Raw genomic sequence first — 12,278 nt, 5'->3', positions numbered from 1 at the left:
CCTGTGTCGAGGTACCACAGGTTTGACTGGATTGATTCACCTCCAAGTGTTCTCAATTTTGGCTTCACGCTTTCTTCATTTAAGAATACTTCACCGGTTTCTTCTTTCCCTTCGAGTGATGACAACAGAAGTGCAGGTTCATTATCATATCTTGTACCAGATTGCTTTCGTAGGTTCGCTCTTTTCTGGGATTCGTGCATTCGGTTGCATAATGCCCGAATTCCTAGCAGTTGTAACACTGAATCTCGCTTTTATCTCGATTATTTGATGAGATTTGACCTCCTTCTTTATGATGGTGTGAATTTCCCCTTCCACGGCCACCATTTCTACCTCTTCCTCGGCCACGACCACCCCGTGATCCTCCATGACGGCCACGATTCGATTTTTGTCTCGAATCACCCTCTATTTTCTTCTTGCTTCTTTCAGACCATTCTTTGTGCGTTAAAAGAAGCTTTCGTTCATCGCTTTCGCCACGACTCTTCATTCGTTCTTCGTATGCTTTGAGTCTTCCGATCACTTCTTCGACGGACATATCATCCAAATCCCCAAATTGTTCGAGTGTTGAAGCAATTTGAACGAATTTGGATGACACTGCTCTGAGCAATTTCTTCACCACCTGAGATTCATCGACCTTATCTCCCAGAGTGTGAAGTGTACTTACAGTGTTGGTTACTTTTCCGATGAAGTCGTCGACACTTTCCGTTTCTGTCATGCACAGTGCTTCGAACTCAACCTTCAGCGTTTGAATCCTTGCAACCTTCACTCTATCAGCTCCTATGTACATGGTTTTGAGAGCGTCCCAAGCTTCCTTGGCCGTCTTCTTCTCCGCCAAAACCATCAGTAGATCTTCAGGTATACCCTGATAAATGGCGGCCAATTCCATGTTATCTTTCTTTGATTCAACAAGGGTATTTGAGGTTCTGGGTTCTACAGCATCCCAGATGCCTTGAGCCAACATGTACACTCGCATCTTGATTGCCCATGCTCCATAATTCGTCTTTGTCAACATCGGATAGTGGAGGGTTACAAGTCCGTCTTTTTCACCATTGCCACCATTGCCTCCCGCCATTTCTCCACGAGCTTGATACTTGGGCATGCACCAGATTCGCTCAGATACCAAATGTTGGTTTTTCACAAACCTGTAACACTCAGACAATGGCTATGTACAATATCAAGATGAAAGAAAGAACAACTCTAACTGTTTCAAGCTTAAAGTTTTTCACTGTAAATTGAAAGAGAAGAGGTAATTACTCAACGATTACATGCATAACATATTTAAACACAAAAACATACGAGAAATACTGCAACTATCACTACATGCATGAGACTCGGTCTCTTAGCCAATATGGCTTTGATTGAATCAAAATAAACGTGCATCTAATTCTAACAAACTGACTTTAATTAAAAACTAATTAAGTGACTAACTAAACTTCTGAATTATTTCATCAAATACTATGGTCCATTTCTAATTGTTGAGAAGGTTGGTCAGGTTGCTTACCGGCTCGATTTACCATCCAATGTGTTGATCCATCCCACCTTTCATGTTTCCCTGCTGAAACAAGCAGCTGGCCCGCCTACCACGGTTATCCCGCAGCCAACTGACTCACGCTTCTTGCTGCAACCACACTGCATCCTTGATAGGAAGCTGGTGAAAAGACACAACCATGCCGCTGTTAAGTACCTGATCCATTGGAAGAACATTCCCATCTCAGATGCTATGTGGGAATTTGCTGATGAGTTCACCTTACGCTTTCCAGATTTCACACCTTGAGGTCAAGGTGTTTGTTATGGGGAGGGTATTGTTATGATAATTTATTTGGAAAGGTCATTATCGTCATTTTAGTATTTTTAATGTTGTTTATTTCAGTTGTACTTAACCCCCGACATCAGGAGATCGTGGGTAGTTTCTGTTGGATATAGTGTCTAAGTCCATAACTATATTTGGTATGTACTTGACCCGACCCGGTATGGTCCATTTGGGTTGCACTTCACCCGAACAATTCATGGATAATATTTGAGAATAGTACAAGTTATGATTTATTAATATATTATAAGTTCTAATATATTAATATAAGATCATATTATTTAATTAGTAGTGATCTATAATTAATCTAGGATTAATTTAGTGATCAAAGATATTACTAATTAAATATGGGCTTCTATATTTATATAGTGTGGGCTTATGCTTATTTGGAATGGGCTAGGCTTGGATGGAGAAGTCCATGGATACTCCATGGAGCTTTAACCCATGGATCTCATGGAAATGAAGAGACATGGGTATTAGGGTTTACATGGATGTAACCCTAATCCACCACACTATATAAAGGAGGCTTTGGCTCTTGAAATCAATCTAGTTGTATCTAGTGGATACTAGTTGACACATGTTGAGGTGAGGGTCGATTTCAAGAGAAGTGTGACTATTCTCTCAAAGTTCCAAGTTTGTGGTGATTTGTGACTTTCATTTGAGGCATCCACATTATTGGTGCTAGGCTCTAAAACTCCAAGCAATCAACTACAACTACAAGGTAAGTGTTTCTACTAGCTTTATTTGATTCAAGTTCCCCATGCCATGCTAGTTAGGATATAAGCCTTGGAAAAATAATTATTTGCATGTATCTTAGACAAACATAGATCCAAGGTTTATTAGGGTTGCATGTACACTTAGGAAGGGTTAGAATGCTCAAAACCCATCAGTGGTATCAGAGCCTAGGCTTGTTTGTTTGATACTTGTTGCAATATGCTTGGAAAAAGTCGAAATCTTGCTGTCTGACTGATGGACTCGCCGAGTCCATGGGGAGACTCGCCGAGTCCACTTGTATCTTCAACCTACTCGCCGAGTAGGTTCATGCACTCGACGAGTAGGGTCGACAGAGTGCAGTTTTTCGACTTTAGTTGCTGGAAATGGATTAGAAACATTACCCTAAACTGTTTTGGTACTTGAAAACTTGTTTTAGAAGGTGTAATGTCCTTTCTAACTCATTTACAACAACTAGTTATCAAAATTACAAAGATTAAGTGTGATTTTGATATATGAAAGTGTTCATGTTCATGATCTTGTTCTTATGATGTTTAGATGATCATAGGAATTATTTGTAACCTATGTGGTAGTTTAATTCTTGATCATAATGTGTTTTAATGGAGTCCATAACTTGTCCTCAAGTTATGGAAAACCAAAAGTATCTTGGATTAAAAAAACCATTAAAAGAACACAAGAGTTAGAAAAATGAAAAGTCCTCATTTTATTACTCTATTAAACTCATAAGTTACAAGATATGAAAAGTTTTGAAAGTTTACAAAACTTGCCCTCAAGTTTGGAACAAGTAAAGTCAAGTTAAAACTTTAGTTCCAGCCCTTAGAATTTTAAAAAGTTAAAATTCAACCCTTATACTTATATTATTATGATTTAATAATTATATATATATATATATATATATGTATAAGAACAAAGTCGTCTTACCGCTAGTACGCCTCATTCACGAAGCCGGTCTATAAGGTGGGTATAAGGTTGTTGCCTATAAAATGGTGACTTAATGGGTGTCCACTCTCACCCACCGCTTGCTTGACCGGTGGAGGGTCGTTAGCCGAACGGGTAAGACAAGGACTTACAAATTCTCATTCAAAGTATGATGAATATTATAAAGTAACTAAATGTTTATTAAATTCCCAATCTTAGTTACTTTAGGAAAAATGTGAATAAGGTGCTAATCCATGAAATTACACTTTACACTTTGTTTAAGTCGTTGGTGGAGCGTGTGTGGTTAATCGGCACACTAACTTGGACTTAACAAGGTAGGTAAAGGGTGACTTAAAGGTTTATTATAGTATCGATGGAGCGTGTGTGGTTTACCGGCACATCGATTGAGTGATAAACTATAAAGGGTACCAAGTGATTTGCATGGTTACTTCACACCTCGTTTTGTGATCCTCGGCATCCCAGTCACAAAACCTGGAGGGCACACTCGAGATTGAAACATGCCTTTGAAAAGTTCATTGAATCTCAAAGAATCTAGGAATTTCTAAGAACCAATCAAAAACCTAATACTTAAATATTGCGGTTTTCGTGGTGGAAATTGGTGAATCGTCATTCACCTACCTTTCAAATATGGTATAGCTTAGATTACGGCATACCTCTTCTAAGTTATATTATATTGTGATTGGATCCTAGCCTTAATATTACATTTGGGTGTTTTATTAAGGACTCTCTTATATCTAAACTAATCTTGTTCTCTTCTCTTCAGATGTCTTCCAACAATGCTTCTGGCTCTAATCCTAATGGCTCCTTTACCCTTATGAACTTGTGTGGGAAAGTCACCTTTGATGGATCCAACTTCAATGAGTGGATCAGAAACATCAGGATGATTACCCGCTACGAGGACAAAGAATATGTCCTTGACAAGGAGCTTAAGGAGATTGATAAGACCACTGCAACTCCTCAGGAGATCGCTGAATTTCGAGCACATGAAAGGGATGCTACGAAAGTGGCTTGTATCATGATGGTCACGATGACAGCGGAACTCCAAAAGTCTTATGAGGATTTCTACCCTTATGAAATGCACCAAGATTTGATGGAAAGATACCATCAAAGTGCAAGACAAGAGAGGTATGAAATCATCTGCTCCATGATAACAACCATGATGAAGGACGGGGAATCCGTCACGAGCCACATGCAGAAAATGCAAAGGTATGTGGATCGTTTGCTGAAGCTTAATGTGAACTTCCCTGAGGATCTTGCAATAGATATCATTTTGCACTCCTTACCATCGTTCTATGATCAATTCCGCATGACATATCACATGAATAAGGAAGAGGTCACACTCAGCAAACTTCAGGGACTTCTCAAGACCGCAGAATCAGGTCTTAAGGGGAAGTCGGTTGCTATCACTCCTACTCCAAACTCAACTCCAGTTTTGGCAATTGGGAAAAATCAATGGAGGAAGAGAAAGAGATCCTCGAAGGGTACCAAGGCTCGGACCCTTGATGGCTCCTCTTCAAGTGGAACCAAGAAAGGTTTCGTCACTCCTTCTTTTGACCCAAAAGAGGCTGAATGCTTCTATTGTCATGAAAAATCTCATTGGAAGCGGAACTGCCCAAAGTACCAGCAGGATGTAAAGGATGGGAAAGTCAAACCCAACCATGCAGGTACTTACACTATCATTTCTAATAACTCACCCCATTCTAAGTCTTGGGTCCTTGATACCGGTTGTGGTATTCATATTTGTTGTGACTTGCAGGGACTAAGAAAAAGTGAGAATGTGGAGCAAGGAAGAATAAACTTGATCATGGGGAATAGGAAAGCTTTACCTGTTACCAAGATTGGAGTTTATACTTTATCGCTAAGTAGTGGGTTTAATTTAGATTTGAATAAGTGTTGTTATTCGCCAGGAATGGCAAGAAATATTATTTCCTTTCATGCTTTGTACAAACAAGGGTTTACCTTTTCATTTAATAATGAAGTTGGTTCTATAGATGTTTTCTATAATAATGTTTTTTATTTTAAAGCATTACCTTGTGATGGTGTGTATGAAGTTGTATCTGTTGTAGATAACTTGGGAAATAATGTTTTGTGTATTGATTCTACTAATAATAATAACTTGGATAAAGCATCATTATGGCATTGTCGTCTTGGACATATAAGCAAGAAACGCATAGGCCAACTCCAAAAGGATGGAGTCTTGGAGTCGTTTGACCTAAAGTCAGATGATAGTTGCGAATCATGCTTACTTGGAAAAATGACAAAGTCACCCTTCACAGGCTCGTGTGAGAGGGGTGAAGGTTTGTTGGACCTTATACACACGGATGTGTGTGGACCATTCAAACATGCCACAAGGGATGCTAATCGTTATTATTTGAATTTTACTGATGATTACAGTAGATATGGATATGTCTACTTAATCAAGCATAAGTCAGAGACTTTCGAGAAGTTTAAGGAATTTAAACAGGAAGTCGAGAATCAATTGGGCAGGAACATTAAGATGCTTCGATCCGATCGAGGAGGTGAGTATCTTAGTTCAGAGTTCCTCGACTATCTTAAGGAATGTGTGATTGTCTCACAATTGACACCTCCCAGGACACCACAGTTGAATGGTGTGGCTGAGAGGCGTAATCGAACCTTGTTGGACATGGTTCGTTCCATGATGAGTCGAGCTACGCTACCAATCTCATTCTGGGGGTATGCCTTAGAGACTGTCGCCCATATTCTTAATCTTGTCCCTACAAAGAAAGTTGCCAAAACTCCTCACGAGATGTGGACTGGCAAAGTACCTAAGCTAGACCACATCAAGATTTGGGGTTGTGAGGCTTTCGTGAGACGCGAGACTCATGATAAGCTCGAACCTCGAAGCGAGAGGTGTATTTTCATCGGCTACCCACAGCAATCCTTTGGTTACCTCATCTACAGACCTAGTGACAATGTGGTTTTTGTAGCAAGAAGAGGAGTCTTTCGAGAGAGAGAATTTATAAGCCAAGGAGACAGTGGGAGGCAAATTGATCTTGAAGAAATTCAAGAATCAAGCGGTGAAGGAACTTCGAACACTAGCCCTCAACTTGAGGAGGAAACTCCTGTTGAGCCAGTTGATGAGCCTGTACCTCTGAGGCGTTCCACGAGAGTTAGGAATGCACCTGAGCATTATTATGGCTTCCATATTACTGCGGAAGGTGAGACACTTATTAGTGATGAGACACTAGTAGGTCTGGATGAACCTAACAGCTACGCGGAAGCCATGGCAGGCCCTGAGGCTGCTAAATGGAAAGAGGCCATGGATAGCGAGATACAATCCATGTATGACAATCAAGTTTGGAACTTGGTTGAGAATGTACCTAGTCGTAAGACTGTAGGGTGCAAATGGGTCTTCAAGAAGAAGACCGACATGGATGGTAAAGTACACACTTATAAGGCGAGACTGGTTGCAAAGGGCTTCTCTCAAATTCCTGGAGTGGACTATGATGAGACCTTTTCTCCAGTAGCCAAGATTAAGTCTATTCGGGTTCTGTTGTCCATAGCTGCATTTCATGATTATGAAATATGGCAAATGGATGTCAAAACCGCTTTCCTTAATGGAAAGTTGGCTGAAGATGTTTACATGAGTCAGCCAGAGGGTTTTGTCAGCAACGAGTACCCGAATAGAGTGTGTAAGCTCGAGAAATCCATTTATGGATTGAAACAGGCACCTCGCAGATGGAATCTTTGCTTTGAGGAGAAAGTCAAGGAATTTGGCTTTTCGAGGAGTGAAGATGAATCTTGCGTCTATATCAAGGCTAGTGGGAGCATAGTCAGTTTTTTGGTACTGTATGTGGATGACATACTACTCATAGGAAATGACATTCCAACCCTGCAGGAAGTAAAGTCCTGGCTTGGGAAGTGTTTCGCTATGAAGGACCTTGGTGAAGCTGCCTATATCCTAGGGATAAAGATTTTGAGAAACAGGAGTAAAAGGCTAATTGGACTTAGCCAAAGTACCTACTTGGACAAAGTGTTGAAAAGATTCAACATGCATAACTCCAAGAAAGGTGAGTTACCCATTCAGTGTAACGCCAGATTGAGTAAGACACAAAGCCCTAGTACTGAGGCTGAGATAGCAGAAATGAGTCGATTTCCTTATGCTTCAGCTGTAGGATCGATCATGTATGCTATGACGTGCACTCGACCTGATGTAGCCTTTGCTTTGAGTATGGTTAGCAGGTATCAGGCAAACCCTGGCAAGGAACACTGGACAGCGGTAAAGAATATCCTCAAGTACCTGCGAAGGACTAAGGACTGGGTCCTTACCTTCGGTGGGAGTGATGACTTGAGAGTTGTAGGGTATAGTGATGCTAGCTTTCAGACTGATAGGGATAATTTCCGCTCTCAGTCAGGCTGGGTCTTTACCCTAAACGGAGGAGCAATCTCTTGGAAGAGTTCCAAGCAGGAGACAGTGGCTGATTCCACTTGTGAATCAGAGTATATAGCGGCAAGCGAGGCAGCAAAGGAGGCGATATGGCTAAAGAACTTCATCGGAGACCTTGGAGTTGTACCAGCTATAAAAGAGCCAATGGAGATTTTCTGTGACAGCAATAGTGCGGTTGCCTTAGCCAAGGAACCAAGGGATCACGGGAGATCCAGGCACATCGACAGAAAATACCATTTTATCAGACATCGAATTGAAGAAGGACTCCTCGTGGCGAAGAGAGTATCATCGGATGAGAACCCGGCAGATCCCCTCACGAAGGGACTGAGTAGGGTTAAGCATCTCAAGCATGCTCGGAGCATAGGGCTGAAGGATGATATAAGTTTTAGTAGTTAGATAACCCGGAAATTTGTAAAGTGTAATTGACATTTGATGATGAATAAAAGGTGTTTTATTTATGAGTAAAGTGTTACTATCTCTTGTCGATCTTTTACTATATTTCTTTTGCATGTTTTGACTTCCAGAATAATTTTGTTTGGTATAACATATTATTCAAACCTCCACAGTCGGTCATATGTCGGAAGTAGGTATGAATCAAGACTGTCATGATGGGTTGTAGAGGTCTAAGGTGTTGGACAAGGCTACAACAATCATGAGTGCTCATAATTTCTGAGCATTGGACTCAACCCACGCTCACTGGAATCACTTCATGGAATTTTATCTCGAGTGATCATGAGACGGTAATATCATATAAGTCTTCAAACCTAGAGATATGATTTGTTACTTACGAGTTGGTTATGCATTGATTGTACGTAAACGCATTGGTAACTCGATGTTATAAAACGTGCCTTTGTGTGTAATTCAATGAGTGGTAGAACAAACATATGAGTCGAAGTTTATCTGTTCCTTCTTGGATTAGAAGCTGATATCTGGGCCCCTCGATGATTTTGTTTTGACCTATGTACCGGGCCCGTCAGAACTAAATTGATGTGTTCAGTTAAGTTCTATGTCAAACAAATCGGAAATCGGGAAACAAATGCTGGACAATAAGTAAGACAATGTTCCATGTGTTTGTCCGGCTGATATCTAGAACAGAGGATTATATGATCACTTATCTAAATGGCGCGTTCAAGTTCTACAGAGTTTAAAGAGCTACAAGTGCTGATCGGTTCCTGAAGTTATACTTGCAAATATAGTTACTAGACTTATCCAAGTGGGAGACTGTTGGATATAGTGTCTAAGTCCATAACTATATTTGGTATGTACTTGACCCGACCCAGCATGGTCCATTTGGGTTGCACTTCACCCGAACAATTCATGGATAATATTTGAGAATAGTACAAGTTATGATTTATTAATATATTATAAGTTCTAATATATTAATATAAGATCATATTATTTAATTAGTAGTGATCTATAATTAATCTAGGATTAATTTAGTGATCAAAGATATTACTAATTAAATATGGGCTTTTATATTTATATAGTGTGGGCTTATGCTTATTTGGAATGGGCTAGGCTTGGATGGAGAAGTCCATGGATACTCCATGGAGCTTTAACCCATGGATCTCATGGAAATGAAGAGACATGGGTATTAGGGTTTACATGGATGTAACCCTAATCCACCACACTATATAAAGGAGGCTTTGGCTCTTGAAATCAATCTAGTTGTATCTAGTGGATACTAGTTGACACATGTTGAGGTGAGGGCCGATTTCAAGAGAAGTGTGACTATTCTCTCAAAGTTCCAAGTTTGTGGTGATTTGTGACTTTCATTTGAGGCATCCACATTATTGGTGTTAGGCTCTAAAACTCCAAGCAATCAACTACAACTACAAGGTAAGTGTTTCTACTAGCTTTATTTGATTCAAGTTCCCCATGCCATGCTAGTTAGGATATAAGCCTTGGAAAAATAATTATTTGCATGTATCTTAGACAAACATAGATCCAAGGTTTATTAGGGTTGCATGTACACTTAGGAAGGGTTAGAATGCTCAAAACCCATCAGTTTCCTCAATTTCTGCTCTTTTGTTATGTATCCGTGCGTTTTCTTCTTACCAGTTATGCAATGAAATAGACCTTTCCTCCTCTCTGTTTCTCTATCTCTTTTATTGCATCTTAGATACCTTGACATATAGTGCATACAACTATAGGATCCCTCAATTCTGGGTTATAATTGGTGTCGAAGGTAAAAAATTGACATTTCCTGTCATTCATCTTCTTTGATTTTTAGGCATGGTTAACGTGTGTGTTAAGTTTTTGTTCAGGTTTGTAGGTGATTTTGTATTTCTTGTATATGTTTGTGTATTTGTTTGTATTTATATGTGGGTTTGGATCTGTGTGGTGTGTACATTAACGAAGAATTGAGTTATGTAGGGATTTATGAACAAAATAAGAAGTGGATTGAGGCATACTGTGGGCTTGGAGTTGATGCATCCAAGGAGTATGATGCTTTCATAAGTTATGCATATGCCAATCAAGATAAAAATAATGTGAATTTAGAAAAAAAAAAAAAAAAAAAGAAAGAAAGAAAAAATGTGTTATAAGGTAATTAATTAGTTTTTTTCATTAATTTCCATTTTGACCTTGCTTACATCTTGCAAAAGTTGTGATGAACATGAACCTTGTATTTCGAATGCATGTAGTATGCATGGATTTTTTTACTAAATTGATAAACCTTTTTTTTCAGTTTAATATTCTAAGTTGACTTGTGTGTTGGTTAGGACAAAAAGTTGAAGAAGTTGGACTTAAAGTATATGCAGCTAAAGAGGTATTTGTGTGTGTATGTGTGTGTCTCCACTGTGTGTTGCATAATAGGCTCTATAATTATACATGTTTTATTTGATGAAAATGAAACAACTAATAACATGGGAATTGGAAAATATGGCTCTAGAAAAGATAATTTTCCTTAACATGTCTCTCCTTCTTTGTGGACAAATACGGGTATTAATATTATATTATTATTATTGGACCATAAGAATCAAGATAAGCACTTGGTACAAAACAACCTTCAGAGTAAGGAATTATAGATTAAGATAACAATTTTACTTTTTTTAGCAACACATATTTTAAAAGTCGAAACTGCCCTTGAAGTATTTGGATACCATCTGTAATAAGGCTCCAAAGATTGTGGGTGCTTGAAATCTGAAAAGATGATATCATTGTGGATGCATAAAGGTTGTGATTGAAGTTCAGTGGATTTCCGATTTGGAACTGATGTTGTTGTTGCTATTATTTGTATTTACTTTTGGATGACGTCCGTTTTATCTAAAATCTAGAAATCAATCTATAACATGATGCTTCATTTCTTTTATCCTTACATTAATATCTTCGTATGATCCTTTTGCTTCTCTATATTATTTATCTAAAATGCAAGTAACTTTCTTGAAATGTATAGTGGTTGTTGGAGAGCATTGAGTATTATCGTGAGGTTTTTACATGAGAGTGATTAAATTAAATGTTGTGTATTTGTTGTAACTTAACTGTATTTACAAATAAGTTGACATTCACGTAAACTCTTGACCCATGCGAAGCATGGGTCCTTCTTTAGTTATCATTAGAAATCTTGCATAAAGTAACAAAAAGTTGAACAATTAACACACAAATAAACTAAACAAACATTTATAAATAGATGGCTAACTACAAAACAATTTGGCTAACAAATGTTTGTAAACTAAAAAAGCTTTTAGGTTAATTACACAAATAAAAAGAATTACAATTAATACAAAATGACAATTCCAGGTTAATAAAGCACATCAATTTAGAAAGTTATTGAGGCAACACGTGAAGGCTATATCTGGGTGCAGAATTAAAAAAAACAAGTAAAAAGGTAAATTTATAAGAGGACAATCTAATAAATTAGCGGCATACGACATTATTAATGTGATGGACATTGAAGAGTTTGAGAGAAACTTATAGTGAGCTGTTAAGAGAATAAGAATAAGCCGCATAGCAGAGGCGGCCACCGACAATGGTGAGTGGCGACGGAGAATGGCAACTGACTAGAGAAGGAGAAGGAGAGGACGAGATCTGAAAGATTTAGGGATCCGATCAAAGCACACATGGGTCTTCGAGAGGTTGCGACGAGGAGGAGATTCTAAGAGGGTGAGTCTCATACGGCGAGACCATGACGTGAATCATGGAAACGCGATTTGTGGCAATTTTTTCTAGGTTATGATTTTTTAAATAGATCTATGAAGTTGTAAACTCTCTTATGCTTGAATTTCTTTAATTATTTTGAGGACTTTTTGGCTAGGATTTAGAACTTTTGTGATAGATTTAAGAGGTTTTAATAGGTTGGATTTTGATTTTCCTCAACAGATTCTCTAAGTAAAATGAATTAATTTCCTATTTTCATGGCCTCTTCTTCAAAAACAACTAGTTTCCTTTTCTTTT

At 38.6% G+C, this 12,278-nt stretch overlaps 1 protein-coding gene across 1 annotated transcript; it reads right to left on the bottom strand.

The window, feature by feature from the left end:
• Positions 1-223: 223 nt before the first annotated feature.
• On the bottom strand, positions 224-1,069 carry LOC111903141 (uncharacterized). Its single transcript, XM_023898923.1, has one exon. The coding sequence runs from the start codon at positions 1,067-1,069 to the stop codon at positions 224-226; it is 846 nt and encodes a 281-aa protein (XP_023754691.1).
• Between the last annotated feature and the right edge of the window lie 11,209 nt (positions 1,070-12,278).

This window comes from Lactuca sativa, chromosome 3, assembly GCF_002870075.4.
Source record: "Lactuca sativa cultivar Salinas chromosome 3, Lsat_Salinas_v11, whole genome shotgun sequence".
NCBI lineage: Eukaryota > Viridiplantae > Streptophyta > Magnoliopsida > Asterales > Asteraceae > Lactuca > Lactuca sativa.
Note: the sequence above shows the minus strand (reverse complement) of the source record. Positions and strands in the feature narration are given on the sequence as shown.

Bases quoted from the DNA above. Each gene is read 5' to 3' on its own strand.
- LOC111903141 (XM_023898923.1), bottom strand. From the start codon at position 1,069: ATGGCGGGAGGCAATGGTGGCAATGGTGAAAAAGACGGACTTGTAACC.